Here is a 23,459-nt window from a genome sequence, read left to right on the forward strand (position 1 = left end):
CAATATCAGGTACTCCTCAGTGTGTGAAGGTGATTATTATTGCTCTACGTGGCTGTCTGATGACAGCTACACAGAGCTGTGCTGGAAAACGAATGACATCCACAATTATGCAAATAGCACAGCAATGACGTAAAACTGTAACTAATATCATCCTTTCCTTTGTACGCTACACATGAAGAGCGAAGAATACCTATTTCTCACAAACACACTATTAAACAGCCTTTATTTGAACCAGAACCCCATTGTGTTGAGGGGAAATGTGCAGTACTTATGCAAACAGCCCGCTGTCTGGGACTATATTAAAGTATATTAATCCACCCCTGAGATAATTACCTCCATAAAACTTTCCAAAGTGAATCGAGAAACAGGTTGAACCAGAAGGCATCTGGTGTTACAAATGTTGAAGGCTAGCATGGAAACATCAAACGACTGCTTTAACATTCATGAAGATGGGTGTTCTCTATGGATATTGATCCGGTAAAATATATCACAAATACTTCAAAAATCAGTAACAACAGATATACTGTAGCTTATATACTGTCAGAATGATTTCAGTTTACACAAAGAATATATAAGTAGATGTGAAGGGGGGCAAATAAACAGATGAGATGCTATTTTGCGACTCGGATAACTGCAAAGTTTGCATAGTTGATTTGAAAAGTGTATGAACTGCACACAATGTCAGTTTTGTCCAGTCAAATGCAGAAAAATGTAATGTAGTCCAGTACAGCACAGTCCCATCACTCACCTTTCCAGTTGAAACAAGTCTGATGCAGGGGTGTGAACCTCACCTGGGGGATGTGCTGTCAGGACCGGGAGTCACTGGGCTGCAGGTGGGGGCTGCTGGCTCACTCCTCCCTCGCACGGACTGCCGGCCCTGCACCTGCCTCAGCACACTGCTTTTGATCTCCAGAAGCGACGACATGCTCATTGGCTATCTGCAGGGAAGAGGAGGAGCCACATAGCTTCCTAAACTGAGAGTGCAATGAACGGTGAGGTGCACAAACAGCTTCTGCTTTTTTTCTACTGGTTTCACTGACCTGTCAAATGTCAGTAAAGAAATAATATGGCATCCATAAGAAATGTTGCACTGTGAATGCAAGCCAGAAAAAACATCCATGCAAGCCAATTACAGACGAATACAAAAATTTGGGCACCCCTGGTCAAAAGCCTTTTTCAATTAATATCTTGGTGAACAGAAGCGAACCTGATCTCTAAATGGTACAAAGTTAAACATGACATACTTCTCACATTTTAAAACAAAATAACTTTTTATTTCAATTTTGTACAGTTTCACGATAATAAAAAAAGTAAAAAAGTCCTGTGCAAAAGTTTGGGAGCCCTGTCAGTTAGTACTTTGTAACTCCTCTTCGGGCAACTATAACAGCTTATAAACGCTTCCTGTAGTCAGCTAAGAGTCTTTCAATTCTCACTTTTGGAATTTCCCCTCATTCTTCCTGGTAGAACCACCTATTCAAGTATGGGGACTGTGGCGGCCATTCCAAAACATCCATTTTCCTGGAGGTATTTCATGGTTGATTACGAGGAATGCTTTGGATCATTGTCTTGCTGGAATACTCAACCTATCTTCAACTTCAATGTCTGGACTGACCGTTGAACATTAGCTCTAGAATTTCTTAATATTTGGTGGAATCCATTCTTCCTTCCAATATTTCCTGTGCTCCCAGTTGCCACACAAGCCCAAAGCATAATGGATCATTCATGCTTAACAGTTGGCAAGGTGTTCTTCTCAACAGGGAGGTTTGCAGAGAATGGGGCAAAAAACATCCAGTGAGCAGCAGTGCTGCGGGCAAAAACGTGTTGTTAATGAGACGCATCAAAACTCTTAAGGGGATAGGCTACAGCAACAGAACTCCAATACGTGTATAATAAAGTGTTCACTGAGTGTATATTCGCTCATTGAAGCTCTAACAAATATCACCTGGGTCTAGGCCTCAGTAATCACCTTTTTGAAAAGTAACAAAGAATAATCCCAATAATTCCCTAACTTTTGCACAGGGGCATTTTTTAATTTTTTAAAATAATTTATAAACAGTTAATAAAAAGCAGTCTTGCTTTAAAATTTGCAGAAAGGAATCACGTAACATTTACAGTTCAGGTTGGTTCTGTCCAAGATATTCATTATAAAAGGCTTTTTGACCAGGGGTGCCCAGATTTTTGCATATGACTGTAAATAGTGCAAAGTGCAAACCCACAACCCACATCTGCCAAACCCCCTTCCGTAGATCCTTTCAGAAATCCATTATCCACCTTGGCTATCTTGGCCATATCTGGGCTGGATTGATTCGCACTCCCTGCCGCTCTGAGACCGCCAGACGCAGGGGGATTGATTTTAAGCAGCTGTCCCCAGCATGAGCTCTAAGGTACACCTGCAGTTGCCTGTCCACCCCCGCTCCCGAAAAACTCGACGGGTGCTCATTCATGCAGTACAGTTCCTTTTTGATGGTTAACTTCATGCATGTGGACAATCTCAATTAAATTGGGATCTAAAATTGGAATATTCTAGAACATTGAGACTCATTGAAAAGATTAATGAATAATTCCTGCCCCCAAAGGATTTTGAAACACACCAGTGGACTTTAAAGAAAGGCTTTTTATGTGAAAAACTAAATAATATTTAAGAAAGAAAAGTGAGCCTTCAGTAAAAACACAAAACTGAAAATAGGCACGATAGACACTAAATTACTTGCCATAATAGTGGTTCTTGAGTAAATAAGGTTCTTTCAAATAGTTGGTGACCTACAATACAATTTTTTATTTAAATTGTATTGTTGATCACTGAAAAAACTAAAAATCAAAGTACAACCAACTTTTTCAGTTACCTGAATACAGATTGAAGACAAAATAAATAATATGTAAATATTTTCTGGAAAACAATTAACAGTTAACACTTTTCACAATATTACAAGATATTGAATCAGCACAAAGGCAGAAATTTAAGTATGTTATCCAGCAAATCTCAACCTTTGACAGTGAGCTCCATAATGTTTTTGACAGACATCTTTTTTTCTTGATTCCACTCTCTACTCTACAATTTTAGTAATTTGTCATGAAACAATTCATGTGGTTAAAGTGCAGGTTCTCAGCTTTTATTAAAGGGTATTATCATACATTTTGGTTTCACCATGTTGAAATTGCAGCTCTTTTCATACATAGTCCCCTATTTCAGGGCACCATAATGTTTGGGACAAATGGCTTCACATGTGTTTCTGATTAGTCAATTGCTTCCTTGGTCCAGGTTTCAGAAAGATTTCATTATCTAGTTTTGATTCTAGGATTTGCTTGAATTTGGAGTTTTTGGCATTGGTCGACATGAGGAGTTGTGCCAGTGAAAGCCAAGGAAGCCATTAAGAAAAATTTAAAAAACTGTCAGAGACATAGGCCAAAACATAGGCTTCAAAATCAATGGTTTGGAACTTAATTAAGAAGAAAGAAAGCACAGGTGAGCTCAGTAATCACAAAGGGCCTGGCAGGCCAAGGAAGACAGTTGCTGACCAGAGAATTCTCATCATAATGAAGAAAACACCCAAACACCAGTCTGAAGATCAGAAATGCTCCTCACGAGACAGGCATTGATGTGTCAGTGACTACTGTCCACAGATGACTTCACAAACAGAACTACAGATGCTATACTGATGCAAACCACTTGTTAATTTCCTTCTCACAGGAGTCCCGCAGGGCTCTGTACTGTGCCCTCTGTTGTTTTCCCTTTATACTACATCTCTTGGTTCAGTAGTTACTATACATGGCTTCACATGGCTTCTCATGGCTTCAAATGGGCGGCCTGTAGCATTAATGGGCAGCCTGTAGCATAGTGGTTAAAGTAAATGACTGGGACACGCAAGGTCGGTGGTTCCAATCCCGGTGTAGCCACAATAAGATCCACACAGCCGATGGGCCCTTGAACAAGGCCCTTAACCCTGCATTGCTCCAGGGGAGGATTGTCTCCTGCTTAGTCTAATCAACTGTATGTCACTCTGGATAATAGTGTCTGCCAAATGCCAATAATGCAATGTAATGTAATGTTACTGTTAAGCTGATGACACTCAACTTTTCCTCTCTTTCCCTCCCTCTGCCGCACAGGTTAATGTGTGAATATCTACCAGATGCTGCCAAGTTGCAGCCAATAAGAGAACCTCTTCCTACCTACAGGACATAATTAAACTGTAGACACCAGCTTGACCACTCTGCTCAGCTGCCACAGGGCGAATTGCTCATCCTGCTAGCCACATGAACAGCTCTTGTTTGTCCCGACTGTGGAGCTTCTCACCTCTAGCTCCCCAGTGGTGGAACGACCTCCCCATCCCCATAAATACTGCTCAGTCGCTGTCCATTTTCCACAATATGGGACCTTTAAAGCAACCAGTCGCCATAACAGGCAGGAGCTGAAAAAGGTACAGTACAGGCCTGGCAGATACTCAGCACCTAGTGATGTCTATGGGTCACAAACTCCAAACTGACATTGCATGAAAAGAAAATGCCACAAAATATTTAACATAAGACAAAGCCCTTGTCTTGTCTTGTTTGGAATTACGGTACATATTCCCACAATCAGTGATAACCCCCTGGAGGGAGGCACAGGGGAAGGCCCCAAAGTGTTTGTCTTTGTTGTGTGGTTGTTGTTTGGAATTACAGTACATATTCCCACAATCATTTCTATTGAGTATTTGTCCCACACATTATGGAGCTCACCATATTTGCCATGATATACAGTAAAGGGCCATGTGTGAAGGGTCCACATTGGTTGATTTAATCTTATAGGTAGCCAAATTTGGCAAGAAAACCATGGAAACACTGGGGAAAATGTGGTGCCTAATATTACTTAATATAAATAAAATTACCCACAAGCATTGAATCTCCAAATACAGTGCAAGACAAACTGTAAAATATAGCCACATATGAAAAAGCTGAATCTTAGGAGCAGGCCCTTCTGCGGTGCAAAATTGAACTATCATGAATTTCCACATTCTGACACCATCGCCTCTATTCACTCATATGTACATTTGAATTTGTGTTTATTATAGAGGTAACTACAATGGAGAATAATGTTTTCTGTGGACTCTCTTTCACCAGAACTGAACACAGTATACCTCTCTGGGCTGAAGAGGGCTGCTCACAGCTAGTTTGACATTGGCACATTTAGCAGGGCTGATGTGCCAGTGTTAGCAGGGGGACAGTAGGGGGTAATTGGCAGTGACTGACAGGACATTGTTTTCTCTGTTGCACCCTCTCCCTGCATTATTGACTTCAGCAGATTAGTAGAGTTGACACACATCCACATTTGGCACGCGTTTAGTGCCTCTGGGAATCAGGTGACGCCTGCACTCCAGAGAAAAGATTCTCTTCCTGTCATCTACCAAATTCTACCACTCACCGCTTCTAAATTTCACAAACATGATATAAGACAGAAGTGTTGCTGCATGGGGAATATGCAATTATAACAGAAGCTAGATTGTGTGAGCTGCCTAAAGATTAGCAACCAGAATATATCCACTCCCATTGGTACCCTTGGCAGTCAGGGATGGGAGTGCAGCTCAGCGTGTGAGAGGAGGACAGATGTTCTACGACAAGGCAAGTAACCTTGCACTCATAACTCTGTTTGCTTCTAGCATGTTTATAGCTAAGGTGCCACACATGAGAGGTTATTACTAAAGAGGTGTGGAAGTAAAGACTAAAAGCTAAATGGGGAATTATGTCAGACAGCCTGTGTCAACAATGCTACAAGTTATACATTTACTTTGTATCATTTGTAGCAAATGGCTACAAATACACATGGGTCCCTGGTAGCACAGCCAAGGAGTGTCTGTTCATGCCAATGTACAGTTAGGTGATTCCTTAACAGAAGAAAATACCAAAATGACTCCCGCCCCCACTGAGCCTTCCTTTACATGATAGCTAAATCCTGCTCCGCTGTCACGGAGGGGTCTCTATGGTAACGGCCATGGAATCAGAACGGCAAGTCCAGGCACACAGACCTCTCCATGGCCATGTAATGAACACCCAGAAAGGAGGAGTTATATCACTATTTCTGAGAATTTGTCCTGGTTTGTTGAACCCGTTCAGAGCACTGAACTAATTAACCTTGAAAGTAAATTATCCTTGATTTACTGTCTATTCCAAACACAACATTCACCTAGGCAGGAGTGATAAAAGGATCTACCTTTCTTTCTCAAAGGCATGTTCACTTTTCTGTTTTCATTTCTATGAAAATGCTACTGAATCTATGGTCTAAAAATACTGGTCAATGATATATGAAACATGGAGAGTTGCAAGGAAGGTATGAGTCCTTTTCTCTCTATTATGAACGAGTCGCTCTCATTCATTTGGCCTGGCTGCCGGCTGGTGTCTTGTAAATGAAATCATCCAGAGCTATTTTATCATTTCATCAACAGTAGGGGACCAGGCAGGTAGGTTCTGCTTGGCTGGTATTTAATTTATTTTTGATTTAATATGAGCATGAAACACAGTGAATGAATAAGGCAAAGAAAGGGGGAAACCTGTGATGCTTCATTTTATTATGCATTTCCTTGCACAAATATCAAATTGGGAGAGAAAACATTTTATATCTGTATGTAAGTGCGCATGTGTATGTCTTTGGGGGGAGGGGGAGAGACAGAAGCATGGAATATTGGTTACATATGTCATACTTCAAATTGATCAGGCCTGGTATTCTTCATACTTCTATATGATTAAGAATTTTAGATTAATTGAATAGCATTTGAATGTGGAACTCTGTTGTTAGATATGTGGTGTATAAAAATAACATGCATTGACATGATTCAACACAACAATTTCACTGCAAACAGCATAAGCCAAAATGTATACAGTATTATGAACTGATGCTCTGGGAATGTTGCTCATGATCTTGTCATGTCTGCTTAATCTGTTGTGTAAACTGTAATCTATAAAGAGGTATGAAGTATGCTGGTTAGCACAGATTTGTTTGGAGGAATGTGAAAATAATGCCTAAATAGATAACCAACCATTTATGTCAGGCAGTTATGTTTACTGATAAGACACTCAGTAAATAAACTAGCGCCAAATACTATCAGTACACAGGGCTTGAAGAGGCAGCTAAAAGAAACATTGTATTAAACTGCACTAATCAGCTTGTCTTGTTCTATGGTTAGTTGAATCAGATAATTCCAGTTAATGGAAATTAATTTCCAAACTGGTCTGGTACTACACATAGAGTAGGAACAAAGAGCCAACTACAAACTGTTATGAAAATTAAAAGCTGTACCAGGAAGCAAAATATTGTCTCAACAATGACTAAAACATTCCCAAAATCAAGGCAACATTTTTGAATAGATATTTCTTGCTTTTCCATTTCCTTTGCTTGTTGCATTTAATAAGAGCCAAGTATGGTCTAAAGACAGCAACTGAAGCATAGATCATGGCTGGTTGCCCGTGTGGTTTACCCGGCAGTTGGACGGTAGGGAAAATAAGCCCTCCATTACTAGCGTGAGGAATGGATGGAACAATGGGATTCCAATGACAGCTGGACAGCCAATCTGCTGTGGCCATCAGCAATGACAGCAGGCCTGACATGAGACCAAACACTTCACCATCATTCTGACAGTCCCTCTGCCTTACTGTAACAGCCCATAGAGAGCAGGGGCAGAAAACCTGCCAGTCTGCCTGATTGTAATGCTGCTGTAATGCTTCTGTAATCCCAGTAATGCTGGGATCTGTACTGTCTAGGAATGAAAAGATTTTCCTTACTACCATTCCAAACAAAGGCATTGGATTTAATTCTCACTTTCACAATGATGGTCTTGCTTTACCTAAAAGCCTTAAAAATTACAAAATGCCTTGAGCAAAATTAATTTAATGTACTAGGACACAGAATTGCATGGATAAAAAGCACAAAAAAACATGATCTTACACTAAGTGTTAAGTGTTTCTGCTTACATTTCTTACAGGAGTATTGCACCATGGGAGACTGGATGTATTAATGGAGAAGCACTTGTGACCTTTACTTAAATATTATCATGGATGGCTTTAGTGCAGGACCCATCGTGGGGTTGCTGTAAGGGGTCAGAGGGCCAAGTGCTGCTGGCTATGTGTTTTTCTCAGATGACAGCACTAATTGAGGCCTTCTACAGAACAAGCTAGTTAAAAGCATTAATATGGCTAATTGCTCATCGGGTCCAAAACAAGATAATGCTTCACTGGGGTAACTTACAGCGACCATGTCACTCTCACTTTGAGAATGCATTTGCCTCGATTCCGGAGACAGGTGCAGGGACTTGGCAAGGTATGCAGAGAACAGGAAGGAGTATTTTTTATTAGCATTCATTAACCCTGTTTAGCAGCAGGAAGTGCTGGTAACATGTCTGATTGGAACGCAAAAGGAGATGCCACATTCTCTAATGAAGAAGTGCATTGATTTTAACTGTCAGTCTGCAAGGCAGCTCATCTACTCCCAACTTACCATAGAAACAAGGTTGCCAGCTAAATTAATTAACAAATTCCTTTTTATTCATATGGTCAGTGTTTTAAAAAAGATGCCATACTGTAGCATTTGAATGAGGCTTATATATGAATAGAAGCTAGTTGAAGACAAGAACAGGTAGAATTTGTGTGTATATGGTTGCCTGCACATACAGACACAGTTATAAAGGTGAGCAGACCTTATCAAAGCAGGATTTAGCTATTGAAGTGCATTACAATGGACCCCATGATTTGGGTGAGAAAGATTAATTTCACTGTGAGAGTGATGACCCATAAACCATGCCATCAGAGCAGCTACAATGACAAAGGTCCAATAAACAATAACAATGCTTCTCAGAATTACAGGTGGTTAATTGTACGGTCAAAGTAAAAAGCAAAGGACTATAGGGATGCACATTAGACTACACAGAAAAAAACAGGTCACTACATTTGCATACAAGAGCACATAAATCTATCTGATAATATTTCAACATCATAAAAGCAAGTAGTCATGGAAACACGAAGCAGTGGGTTACCTTTTGAGGTTCTCTTGAATTGTAGTCCACTGTGTTTGTTTGCATTTGTATGACTATTAGATTAAAGTTATTAAGACTGGCAGAGGTACAAATCTGCAATTCAGGTATTGACATTAAAAAATATATGTATTGCTATGTGTAACAGACTGCCCACAGTAAACATTGTAACATTCACTTTGGATAATAAAAAAAACTATATTTTGTTGGTATGAACATCTACCAAGTATGGCTCTGGAATATATTAACAAATAAGTTCAATGGAAACAACAATAATGGACAATATTCATACAACTGTGTGTAAACTTACCAATTTCAACTGAATAACTCAATTATATGATGCATTTTATACATTATAATTAATTATCTATTTTTTCCCCAATATGATTATTTTTCTATTAGATATATTTATCCAAGAGAGCGCCGCGGGAGATGATCATCTCTTTTTCAAGAGGACCTATAAATAATACATATAAATAATAATCTTCTTATTATTTGCATTTTTATTATTAAAAATATTGAATTTCATATATATATAATGACCTGTTTCTGTTTAATCTATTCTGGATTATTTACAAGCACCAAAAATAAAAACAGAACTGAATAAGGCACTTTTGAGCAGCGGAGGTGAACGTCAAAAAATGCGGACTTGTTCAATCTAGCAGAATGCAATTACAGTCGTCCGGATATAGCCTAATCATCTTACCTTTTCCACTGCAATATCAAGGTACCGGAAATTAATTGACAGAGATTTTTGACAACTTAGTCTCCGCAAAAGCGCAAAAAACTCTAAATGTCAGCTAAATTGTAATAAATAAATAAATAAATAAAACGAGTCAACTCATTTTTTGGTACCATCATCTGTTCGTATGCAATCGTCACATTTGCAATCAAAACGCCAAACAATTAGAAACAAGAATGATTTTAAATGAGTAATAACAAAATAGATGTAGTTTAGTTCAGACTCAAGTGACCTGAACGCTTTCTTTAGCATGACTTGATTAATCGTTATTCTATAAAAAGATTTTCCTCCAAGAAGAAACTTGTTTCTGTCAGATTCCAACAGTTTGATAGGCGTGGACTACTACACGTTATATAGGCTAATAAATAGCATCATTGTAGCCTATACACTGACACAGTGCAACTTCAGACAGAACGCGCTATATTGTGGTAGCCTAATACGTCCTGTTCTAATCCACGTTGAAAATGAAAGACACTATTACCCCTCATTACTAATAGTTTGATTTGCAGTCTTTAAAATACTTTATTACAGCGAAATATAACACAATGTAAACACATGTGCCGCAGTATATAGCTTCAATGTCAGCACTAATTGGAAAAGGCTAAGCTATAAGTTATAAATAAATCGAATTACATGCAATAAATTTCACCCGAATCCAAAATAATTTATTGGGTACAATGGTTAAGAGGCTAAATGTACGTCAATTGCGATAGATTTACATCAAACTAAACATAAAATCGCACATGCAAGTTACAGTATCCTATGTTTGCCCCAGCAACATTGCGTTATTTTGGAAAACAGCTGAAAACTACGTCTGAACTTCGACAAGAGATTGACTCACCTGTTAACCGGATTCGTCTTGTGCACTGCAAAGTATGCCGGTTGTTGCGCGGGGTTTTAAAAAATATTATTTTTACAAAACCTAAGTCAAGTGGTTATGTCTGTTCAAGGTTTGAGTCTCATGTGACTGCAAACTACATATTATTCATATATTTGCTGATTTCTAATTTTTTCTTCTCTCCACACGTACTGTACCCGGCACCTACCATATATGGTCAGGGGAAGTGAATGAACGCCACTCCTGCCTGGAGCTGTTACTGGGGTTTATCCAACCTCACCGTCGGCAAGACTAGGGAATATGATGAACGCTTCTTTGTCGCAGCTCTATTTTCGAGCAGGTCCTGACATTTGTGCCCAAATGCATAAAAATGACGGCAGGCGTTCAGTTCACCCTGTATTTAGACTTGTTAATGTTATGCCTCATAGTAATGAGGTTAATAAACATCCTTAAATTTCTTAACAGACCCAAAGCTCACCAGTTTCTTCTTCTGACGTATTTATTGAATCATATTTGCACTCTGGCATGCAGTAGCCTAATAATAAAATTTCAGTTTTTAAGGGGAAGCTGTACTGAAATCCACTCAAGTTTGTCTTATGTTGCTGGTGATAACCTACTGTAAAACAGTCACGTATGTAAAGACCACCCAAGTAAAACCAGATGAGGCAGCTTGTTTTCATGGTGGCTAAACCCCATTATTATGAGTAAAGTCTCCCATAGTCTATGGTCATGGTAAGTCTGATGGGCATGAGTGGTACCCATGGGTGACCGGGTAGCAATTCAACTGACAGTAGCCCAAACTTTCTTCTCAGACATACTGTAGAGTTTATAGTTTGAGAAAAACCAAGAGATTCAAAAGAAAATGTTCTTTCGTGTATACATTTTGGTTTCACCACTTTTTAGATGTAGTCCCCCATTACAATGTTTGAGACAAATTAACATAATGTCAAATAAAAGAGTCATATTTTGTATTTGGTTGCATATCCTTTGCATGCCATGACTTCCTGATATCTGTGACCCATCAAATTGATCAGAGTCCGGATATCTTATTTTCAGGTTGTCCTACAAGCGATACTAAAACTGCAATTGATTGGATCTCAATGGGAATTGTGCCAACCATAACATCCATCAGGGCGGAAGGGCTTCAGTTTCTTCCACCTTATCTCTCATGACTGCCTCCGTTGTTTAGCTGGGCCCCCTCATTCTGCCGACGCTGTAGTTATTGCAGTTTCATAGTCATACTTCATAGTATGTCAGTGCTGGTACATTTCATGGTACTTGAATGCCAGACTGAAGGAAAAACAAATATCTTCTACATTTGTTCTAGCCTAGACTTGAGCCTTGTGAAGCCTTGCGGAGTATAACATCCTGTATTCTGGCCCCTAAGGGTAAAAAATAACCCACCTTCACTAAACCCCTAAAATAAAGCCGCTTAATTCAATTTTAAACCCCAAATCTATTTTGCATGAAGAAACAACCTGTGACTGATTTAGAATTGCTGTTAAACATAGTGGCGGGTCATTTCTTACTGTTAAGACAACACAAGGGTTAACACATGAAGAGTGTTCACACAGAAATAGTAAACATGTTCTAAGACTATGTGTGTTAACACCATGAGTAATGCTTGAGGGAAAAACAGAATTCACTACCATTTCCAACCCATTGCTATAGAACAGTGGATCACAACCCTGTTCCTGGAGATCTACCCTCATGTAGGTTTTCATTCAACCCTAATTTGGCAGACCTGATTCAACTGATTTGTAGCATAGTGGGGTTAAGGTGTATGACTGGGACCAGCAAGTCCAAATCTCTCGCTTAGTCTAATCAACTGTAAGTCACTTTGGATAAAAGCATCAGCTAAATTACATGTAATGTAATGCAATGTAATGGGAGAAAACCTAGGTTTCCAGGAACACCAGGATTGGGAACCACTGCAACAGAAGCAATTAGGGGTGAAGCATTTTTGTAGTATATCAGGTTGTCTAATCAGGTTGGTGCCCACATTTTTCACCAGATTATGAATTCAATGAGACTCTTTTTTTATAGTCATTCCATTATTAAGAAGAAAAAAATATAAAAGACAATATGACACAGGAAATGTAATGCCTATTTATTACACAGTACACTGGGTAGCTCATCTCATTTACACAGTTCCTGAAGCTTGAATTGGCTCTACGATCTGACATTGGGTCCAGTTTATGCCTGAGCCAACTATAGCCTGCAGTGCAGTGCATAATTGACCATAGTGTTGCCCAGGGAGATAGGGAATCAGTCAGTGGGAGGTTCGTGTCTTACTGTGAACCAGTGATCCTCCGGTCCATTGGGGACCTGTAATCTGCGTGTCTGCCCAAGCTGCACATCGACACCTTGGATGCAATGTCAGCTTGACTGGTGTACTCCAGCGTGAAGAGAAATAGTGGCCAGCAGAAAATGTGTCTTGGAGAAGAGCTTGTCTAGACTGTCTTGAATTGACAGAGGGTTGCAGCAATGAGACTGGATTTTGAATCCCACTGTGCTTTCAAACGAGGTGAAAAAGAACAGAAAAAGAATAGATAGAAAAGTAGATAGAACATGTGTCGGGGAACAAATTATAATGTCAAAATATTTTGTACACAGTAAAATTCAGTGTTAGATAAAATCCCTATTGGACTGGTATGCTCAGTTAGAGTTGAAATAACACTGGACAATTTACTGTGCATTCCTCTTAGTTCATATGACTTATATGCTATTTTTACCTTTGTGGTTTTAAAACAAGGGCTGTCCGCAGACTCTACTGGCACTTTTTTCTACTCTACAGCAGGGGGTGCATCTTTGATTTTTCACTTTGAACAACTTTGAAACTACAGCCTTACATTTTGCTACTGGAAAGATACTTTCTAAACATTTTGTTAGTCTTATCAGATTAAGTGAAACAACAGACTGGTAATGCGTGTCACAGTAAAGTCCTCTTTTTTATTTTAATGAGAACTTGTAAATGTTAGAACCTGATTTTGTCACATAAAAAAGGTAAAATCCTGGAAACACAATGGACTTCTTGCAAGTGGCTTAAAAGCTTAAAAACCACAGAGCATGCTGTAGCTCTTAGATCACACCTCCCTGGAGTATTCTTATTCAGGTAATCTATTTTATAGTGAGCATCCATTACACAATTACAGTCCAGCTGATGTATAAATTAGGACAAAATAGCATGTTTTCATCACATTTGTTACGATCTTTGGAAAAAACGAGTCCAGACAGATCACTGCTATATATCTTTCTGGTGACATTTTACAACATTTTCAGACACTCAAGAGGGAGAATTTGCACTCTTCAGATAGTGAACCTTAAGACTTCTTTTGGCATGAATTCAATGTCAAGTTTGGGCTTGTTCTTCAAATGGTGCCATGACTCATGCAGTCTGTGAGAAACTGTCAGGGTTGTATGTTCAACAGTGCCAGTGACAGCAGGCACTGTGTCTCAGAGGCTTCTGAGTGCGCAGTTCAATAAGTGAGCTTGGGTTTCTCAACACACTTCTCTTCACTCTCTTGCACGGGTAGGAACACCGCTTTATTTAGGGCAGTCGTCTCCTCTAAAACATCCCTCAGCAAGAGGTCAATTGTGTCTTCTTATCAGTCAACATTACCCGTCCCCAGTAATCTACATCAATTGCCACAAATTAGGCACAGGCTATAACAGAATTTTCCCACACAGCCACATGCTGCTTTCAGTGTATAAAAATGCAGGTATGGCAGACATTTGTTACCATTGTTTGGTGATCATGGTTTTTTTCCCTAGCAATGGAAAATAGACATAAACATGCCATTATATGATTGGCACAAATATTGTAGCAATGTAGGCTTCTAAAAAATGAAAGTCTAAAGCATGAACTCGAATGAAATAAAAATGCATGCTATAAACTTCTTTAACTTGATTATGGCCAGGTGTCAGTTCTCTCATTTCACAATGCTTAGTGCAATGCTTCTGCGTGATATTTGGATCTATTTTTCACATTTATCTCAGAACTCTCACAGTGCCACAATCATGGAAGATTGGGTCTAATCAAACCCAAGAATCAAGTCAAAATGGTGTTTTGTCAAGTGTATAGACTCAAAAACGCTGACAACCTCAAGGAATTTGTGGGCTAGCTCAAATAAACCTTTTTAAGTGCTTGGGGGCTGTTATATGCTGTCAGTTTTTCAGCATCTCATAATGTTTTGGTGCATTGGCAAATATTGTTTTGACTGCGATATGAATCTGCTAAGCCAGTGTCTGTTATGTTCCTGAGTTCTGTCTGTTAGTTTATCATTGTTTATTATCGTTATTTTTGTATTTATTATTTTTCATATTCATGTCTGGTGTTCTGTTTATATTCATTAGTCTTCCCCTGTGATGTCTGAGTCTGAATGTTTACGAGGCAGAATAACTCCCCTGTCTGTGTGCTCCACTATTCGGGTATTTATGGTAGTTCCGGGGTTCAATCTTCCTTCCAATCTTGCATTCCTTACTTCCTGCTTTCTCTCCATTTCATGTTTGTAGATAGCACTCACATACTAATCCCAACTAACATAGAATTTGTACAGTACTAATTATACTAACAGACTAATATGTTTGTCAAACTAACAAACTAACATTCACTAGTTTTGGGTATTTGTCATTTAAATCACGTTCAATTCTGTTCTGTAACTCCACCTCCCTATTCTATCACTGATTACTTGCTTAGTTTCAGCAAAGTATTCGCACCTGTCTCTCAGTATCTCTACATCTCCTGATTCTGTGCAATCGTCTACTCCCTAGTCCAGAGCCGTTTGTATTACGTGTGTCTTTGTGAATCCAGTCCATGTTTTAGTTTCCCCCTCGTTATCGTGCTATTACCCTTTCATGTGTCTCCGCTTCCGCCCGAAGACTGGCCTGAGACGGGCCCTTGCCCTTGTGGCATTCCGTCTTGTTTCATTGATTTTTGTATCTGGATTTCCTGTTTATGACCCCTGCCTGCTTCCCTGGGCTCTTCTTTGGTTTTTGTGGATATCTGTACCTCTGCCTTGTTTGGACTGACCTCCCGGTTTTTGAACCTTGCCTGTTTTGGATTACGCGCTGTCTGCCCCTTCATCTGCCTTCATTAAACCTGCCATTTTTTCCACACCCCTTGTGTCTGCTTCTGGTTCCTCTGTCCCCTGCATCGTGCGTGTCATTCATTTTTCTATTGTTACCTTGTTGTACATTTCAGGTATTGTGATTTCTCTACTCTCTCAGCAGATAATTTCAACAAGGCTTTTGCCATGTTTGGGAGTTAACATGAGCTGTACCAACTTCATTTCGATTGGCTTAGGTAGGAATTTTCTATTTCCGTTGGGCCCTTGAGCAAGGCTCTTAACCCCACATTGCTCCAGGGGAGGATTGTCTCCTGCTTAGTCTAATGAACTGTAAGTCGCTTTGGATAAAAGTGTCAGCCAAATGACATGACATGTAATATAATGCAATCACAGACATGCTATCAGCTGACTTGACTTTCTTTATGCAAGTTCTTCAAGTTGCTTGGCACAGGGAATAGTCCTGCCATTTTGTATGTCTGCTTTAAAATACAGGCAATTTAAGATGTTGCTTCATGTGTTTGACACTCTCTCCATATCATACTACCTACTCTCACACAGTGTATTACTCATTATTACAACAGATTCCTTTCATGAGGGTCAGAATTGATCACTGTTGAATTATTTAGCCAATTGTGGTAATTGAATGCCTACAGCAGGGATCATGAAATCATTGTCAAAATCACAGGGTAGTGGTGAGCAACACTAAGAAGACCTGGTATCACAAATACACAGGAATGCACAAGAATCAATGTCTTTACACACTGTCCCTAGATGATGCTGCTAATAATAATAAAATAATAATAATAATAATAATAATAATAATAATAATAATAATAATAATAATAATAATAAATTTACCTTTGTTTTAGCTAAACATGATTTTTTTTTTAAACAATATACACAATCTTTCATCAAAATGTAGTCTTTGCACCATGTTACATAAATATAGGAATGAGGAAGATGTTGAAAGGAGTGGTGACCAAACAACCATGATGGTCATGAACCACGTTGGAGATAAACCCTGAACTGCCAACCACTCAAGCCAGAGGCTGCCATCCATCAAACTTTATGTCAGGAATTCTATTCTTTATTCCTGTTGTTGTTTCCCCACCAGCTGGTCGCTTTCATTTATCTTCTGTGGGTAGGAAACTACTTTGTGTCATTATTTCTGCCCTTTGTGTCATTATTTCTGCCCTTTGTTTGAATAGAATGAAAAGGCCTGTAGGTGAACTTCAGTTTAGGTTGTTGATATTTTCAGCTTGCAGATTGGAAAAGCTCTCCCAACAAGCTCTTTCGGTGCATGTAAATATTCGTGTTTATTTCTCCCTTACAAATCAAAGTTGGATTTATAAAAAATGAGCTGTGTGTACAAGGAAAAACAAAGATATGTGTGTTGTCTGCAAAGTAAAATGTTCAAATGAGATTAATCATTGTTGAATCAATTTTCAGAATACTCCTATGACAGCTCTTGTAATTTGGGGGTAATTCAATCATTTATATTTAAGCTAAACTTTTGATTTTCCACCTTTTCCTCCTCTGCCTTACAAATTTTGTGGTCCATAGTGTGATGCCAGTCATAATTGCAAAACATTTCCAATTGAGTTTGAGTGCGTTAACAGCTCTTGATCCAGAGCTGGTGATGATGGTCCCGAAGACCAAAAGCTCAGCCTCTTAAATGACATTGATACCTTTAGAAAATAAAAGCAGTGCCTGGAGAACTGTCATTGCAGAAGAAGAAAGGAGAGAAACGATCTTTGATCAAACTGCTTGACTCTTTTCAATCCATTCCTTTGTTCCTTTATTCTATGGATTTGCCATTCACTGCATCTCTCCCCCCTCCATTCATTTTGCTACATTTCTGTAAAAATAAAAATAAAAATAATAATGTTACACATATAAAAATGATACAAATGAAACCTAAAAAGTGACCCTTTTAAAAAATGCGACATTAAAAATAAACAAATTGTAACAAACCGAGCTGAGGGAAGTGGTAGCCAATTGAGTTTACTTTCCCATTCATGCTGTTACTCCTCTTCAATAAAAGTACCTTTAATGAAACAAAACCATTAATATCGCAACATAGTATGGTATGTCAAATACCAGATATGTATGCTGCCCAGTGGAATAAGGAGGAGAGGATATCATAACTGATGATATTACAACCCAATCATGACCCCCAACTGGTCAGGTCGTACTGGGGGAAATGGAACATACAGAAAAGTGCCCGTTCTACGATGTTTCGGGAATGGCTCCATAGACACATCATTAGTGCATCATCTGCTAAGGAGCACTACAAAAATAAAGATACAAATTTCCCAGACCCACAGAAGAAAAACTGCTCTATATTTGTTCAAGCCTCCTGGTGTCTCCCACATGAACAGTTCTCCGCCAGTTTTCTCTCCACCATAACTCACTGCTGTACAAGGGATCTACGCTGTTTTTTGTATCTTTTTTGGGGATCTTATTTTGTGGCATGTGGGTCGCACTATTGATCATCTATGCTTTCATATGTTCACCAGGGCATAGCTTTTTGATGTCTGATTTCTTGCCTTTTTTTAAATGGTAGCTGGCCCTTTCAGCCACATTCACTGCATGGAAACAGGACAAAAGAGAGCAGAATGGACAAACTCATCGGTAGATCTAGCTCTCATTGATTGGGCTCAATGCCGACGCCTAGGAATGCTGCAGGAGAGAGAGAAGGGGCAGCAGGGGCCCAACCTGCTGATCGGCTGGATCGATAGGCTGCGCAGGGAGCAACACTAGTCCATCTTCCTCTGTGGTGGAGTTAACTTTGATGACTTTTGCTCTGTTTGTTTGTTTGTTTGTTCAAAAAAAAAAAAAAAAAATGGCCCTTGTCCTTATCTTTGTTGTACAGGTAGCAGTTGAAATTGTACTTACCTCTAGCGTCTTTCAGCGAACTTATCCCTGGTTATGGGTATGCACTTTGTTGTACGTCGCTCTGGATAAGAGCGTCTGCCAAATGCCAATAATGTAATGTAATGTAATGTAATGTAATGGTGTCTATGTCAGCACGGCTGCATCTCAAAGGCACTGCATAAAAGGAACACCATGCACCTCCTCCAATCTCCCCGCGACCGGCAGTGATGCGGTCAATGACATGGGAAAAAATCCATTTAAAATGTAGTACATGCACATAGACACAGCATTATACACACAGTACAGATGATAAGGAGCTAGATTACGGGAGTTCACAGCTAATCATATCTGTTTATTGTGAAACAGAAGGCTGCTCACTCTCATGCCAGAGTAATTAAATAGCAGACAATTGGAGATATGCAGCTCTGCTGGGAAGTAATTTCAAAATCTTTTTCCCCATGTTTTCAAAGGTGTTAAGCCACCAAGCACTGCTTTTGTTGTCTTTATTGCTTTCCAACCCTCTGTTCCCTGGGATGGAGGTCAGACTTCAATCCTGCAATAAAATTGTACCACAGAAAGGATCCCTGTGGTTTACCAGATACACCAACACTGGTCTTCTTTAGATTTTAAAATGAACATTAATCAATAACAGATTGGTAGGGATGATGTAGGTGAGAAAAACCATTCTTCAAGGAAACGTCAATCAGCTTGTTGATGGAGATATGCTCTTTGATACAGAATCTCTCATAAATGCTCGTTTGGGTTCCAATCTTGTGATTTAGGACAGGGTAGGCTACATGGATTAAATGATTATCATGTTCATCAAACTAATGCACACAAATAATTACAGTCTAAAAAATAAACAAACTTTCAAGCTACATTAGGGACACATTTTAAACAAGCCAATAGCGAGATGAGAGGTAATAATGTCCGTCTTAGCAGACCATATTTGCATTAACATTCAAATATATTGACCAATACCTAAGCGTTATGGAAAGAGAACGCTTGGAATATCGTGGATATTGGCACAGCTAGCGTGGTGGTTAGGCCGTTACACCCCCATAACGCCTTTATACAACGGTTACCAGATTTATCTTTACAATTTTCACAAAAGAAAGACAAACTTTAAATGAATGTATTTCTAATGGAACTATGCTGTATGGTAAATGTATTCTTCGGCTGGACAGTAGTTTATTGGTATTGGTTCGGTATTGCGAACGTTATCTCGCAATAATGCATCCACATTCCACTATCTATCTAAGCAACGGTACTAACGTTTGCTAACCTTACTAGCAATTATGCATCTCCACTGCATTAACGTTAGCTAGCTAGCCTTCTAGTTTACGTTACACCACACGACATTGACACACAAGTCATTTGTCTTTGTTGTAGACGTTTAACTGGACAGTGGACACTGCCAGATAACGCGCAGTTGTTTAAATAACTCATCACGTCGTTATGAGTCATAAGTTGCTTCGCTGGGGTTTGGTAGTCTTGCTGGGATTTCGATCCGACCCAGACAGCAAGTGAGGGATCTGTGTGCCGGTACCGGCTGGCTTCGGGCCAGAATCGGAGAGGATGCGACCCGGAGTCGACTGCTGTCTGATGTTGCCTTAGTTGTATTTTTTTCGTTCCTACTCCTTTCTAAATCCCAGAGAAAATAAAAGGACGCTTTAAAATCACGAATTTGTTAGGTAGGCTACTAGGCGAGATGATGAAACCGTAGCTTGCTAGTTTAAGTTACACCTGACGACACTGACACGGAAATCATTTGTCTTTGTTGTAGAAGTTTATCTGGACACTGGCAGTCATCATTTGCCTAGCCGGGGTTTGGTGGTCTTGCTGACATTTTGATCCGACCCACATAGCAAGTGAGGGATGTGTGTGCCGGTATTGACTGGCTTTGGGACAGAATCGGCAGGATCCGACACGGAGTCGCTTGCTGTCTGGGGAGGATGTTGCCTTGGTTGTATTTTTTTCGTTCATACTCCTTTCCAAATCCCCAAGAAGGTCAAAGGACACTTTAAAATCACGAATTGTGTTTTACTTTAGTAGGCTCCTAGCAGCGAGGTGATGATACGTAACGTTAATTAAGGTTATAAAGTAGATAACGGTGATCTACAAACGCGGTAATATTAAAGTAATATTAAAAGCTGAGTGAACATTCGATACCGGCACGGCTGCAACGCAAACTGACCAATACAATAGACAACGGACCGGACTTATCCGTTGAACCGAACTTATTATGAATAACAAAGAACAGCGGGAGAATGGACATTGAAGATGGATTCATTGGAACTGGCAGATGCGCCCATCGGTACAACACTGCCAGAGAGCCAGGCTTGATTGCCCAGTGTCATCGCAGCTGGTATCCAACACTCGAGCAGCTGAGATTAGGGTCTGATAAACTGCCCAGCTCTGAGGATTGAAAGTGGAAGGTGTATTGTTCACATTACTCACATTTGGCTTCGGCTCCTGTTTTCCTGGAGGAAAAGGACTGAAATCACAACAGGAAAACAAGTCTGGTGTTTCTGGAGAAATAAACAAGATGCAGCAAGATGCTGAAATTATCATTCAACCCACACAGACCCCTACAGTCTAATAAACATGATTAACTGCCATTTCTGCCCGCCGTGATATTTATAGGATTTACTCTATGCAAAACAGGATGTACAACCTGAGTGTGCATGAGGTGGGTGACGGGACTAATGATTTCATTTGCATCGCAAAGCCCCGTCATTTGTATTGTGTGTTAATTAATTACATTCCACCTCCTGCTTTGAGTCAGCAATCAAAGGAGCCCAGAGGGTTCCCCTGTCAAGATCTCAAACAGCCACACGCAATCAATTCAAACAGCCCCAAAGCATCCCAAATTGGCATTAACTGAGTTTAAGAAACATAATACAAAGCCAGCACCCAGCAATATGCAGAAAAATTCAATTTGCGTTTTAAATATTTCATAGGCCAATACAACCAATGCAAATATATTTTGTAATGTATACCGCGCACTGGAATACGCTGCCAATGGAGTTACTTCGATACTATTCAACGCAGTACCGTAATTTCTTATCAAAATCAAAATGATAATCAGTCAAATATATACAGTTCTTCACTGACACCCTTGGGAAGTGCCTTATTCCACTGAAAAGCAGTTTGGACAGTGGTTGAATGGCAACACGTTTTTTTTTGGGTGGGACATTTGGTGTCCAACAGCAGCAGAGGAGAACCCCTATCTCTTACAGTAAAGGCGAACGATGCCGATTCAAGGAAGGTCAAGTGGTTTCCACGTCGAAAGCCACGGTAATGAATATCCAATACAAGACTCCGAGGCTGGCGCACACACTAGAGCAGTGCCTTAACTGGATGAGTCATCGAGCAACCCCAAAGCAGTTATGTAAAATAATTCCACTTAAGTGGAGGAGGCTGCTAGTAATTGCCACTCCATTAATACGGTGAGGTTTATAATGTGTTTTTCCACATTTATTAAAGTATTCTACATAGAGAACAGTATGTGCCGGTATATAGAGAAGGCCATGTGGAGGATTGTAGCTCACACACTCATAATGAACAACTGTTTCATAAAGAGAAACATCAGAAAGAGCTTTGATAACTGCAGAATTGCACATTAAATTGATCCATTTTATGATTAAGCTGAAATTGAAGGCTAAACGGCTACGAGAGTCCTGCTTTTTTCCCCATCAGGTCATTAAAGGCCATTAGCGTGTTTGAATGAGGTGCACCGAAAACCATGGCAGCAGAAATCAACCGTTAGCGCCCAAAACCCCAAGACTGCCCCCAGAACAGGCTGCTCATGAAAGGTACTCCGTGTGAGAAAATTGATTTCTCCCTACAAGCTAGTCAGGAAGTGTGCCATTGTCTTTTAAAATTTTTTTTATTTTTTATAAAAATAAAATCCATTATGCCAGAGCATTCCTCGATAACTTGTAGAAATCAATGCATATGAATTAAGATGCCGTTTTAAAATAAATCTGAATAACCATGAGCTTGGGTTGCAGACCAAGCCTGGCACTCACGGCCAGTTGGTCTGCTACTATTAAAGTGACTACAGACTAGCTCTGTGAATTACCAACACGTCTGCCTATGTGTTTGTACTGGCTGCTTTATTGAAGCTCAAACTCTATAAGGCAGCAAAACTCATACATGTTTTCATTCCCCCTTTAAGTGGTATCTCACAAACCTGAAGATTTGGACAGCCCTACTTTCATGCACAAATCAATTGTAAATTGTTCTGATGAGGAAATGTGCATGACGGCAGATTCATTTCTGAAGTATTGCAAGAAGGGAGTAGCCGAACTAGGGGGAACTGGCCACTTCACACCTATAGCGGGTCTCTCACCCCTAGCCACAAAGTTACATCAGCAGGCCTCAAATACCAGCATGATTCCCAATTGTAGATACTGGCTCTTCACACACCACACCACACACACACCACACCGCACGCACACACCACGCACGCACACACGATTTGGTGAAGACTAGTAGCTCAGGCTGTAGTGCAGACCACTCAAGCCCTGCACACATCCCCCTGCGTGGCACAAATCAGCCCCCCCCAGCTCTCCTTATAAATAAATAGCATAAGAGCCTGCATTTATCACCAAAGTGCAAATCACCAAGTGTTTTGGGGTCAGCGCTGCGGGAAAATAAAGCAGGATTATATTTGCACCATACATTAGGAATTCCACTCAAACACTAGGAAGACTTCAGACCAAAAGCATGGTTGCAGAAATCAAGTAAAACCTACCTGAAGTGTATGATCAAATAAGGGAAAGGAAAACTGGACATTTTTTTCAAACCATGGATGAGGCACCCAGAGATGCAAGATCAATACAGCCCAATCCACTCCATTTAAGCACTCTGAGCATATGAAAGTTTCTCCCCTACAGCGGTTTCCATTTAAGAAATTATTTTCTTGCAAGTTATTC

At 39.8% G+C, this 23,459-nt stretch overlaps 1 protein-coding gene and 1 long non-coding RNA gene across 3 annotated transcripts in view; both read right to left on the bottom strand.

The window, feature by feature from the left end:
• baiap3 (BAI1 associated protein 3) overlaps positions 1–10,670 on the bottom strand; it is a 37,094-nt gene extending 26,424 nt beyond the window's left edge. Inside the window, exons 1-2 of the mRNA XM_061232176.1 lie at positions 10,574–10,670; positions 792–938 (exon numbers count right to left, since the gene is read on the bottom strand). Coding sequence (XP_061088160.1) covers positions 792–931 — 140 coding nt within the window. The 5' untranslated portion in view covers positions 932–938; positions 10,574–10,670. The remainder of the gene's footprint in view (positions 1–791; positions 939–10,573) is intronic.
• A 5,903-nt stretch (positions 10,671–16,573) lies between these two features.
• Positions 16,574–21,258, bottom strand: LOC133111232 (uncharacterized). Of its 2 annotated transcripts, XR_009704974.1 has the most exons (4): positions 21,194–21,258; positions 20,977–21,047; positions 17,614–17,686; positions 16,574–17,497 (listed from the first exon to the last, which is right to left on the bottom strand). It is a non-coding gene; the product is annotated as an uncharacterized LOC133111232 (long non-coding RNA). The 2 variants fall into 2 exon arrangements; XR_009704973.1 differs by lacking the exon at positions 21,194–21,258 and having other exon boundaries at positions 20,977–21,181.
• Between the last annotated feature and the right edge of the window lie 2,201 nt (positions 21,259–23,459).

This window comes from Conger conger, chromosome 2 (assembly GCF_963514075.1).
Source record: "Conger conger chromosome 2, fConCon1.1, whole genome shotgun sequence".
NCBI lineage: Eukaryota > Metazoa > Chordata > Actinopteri > Anguilliformes > Congridae > Conger > Conger conger.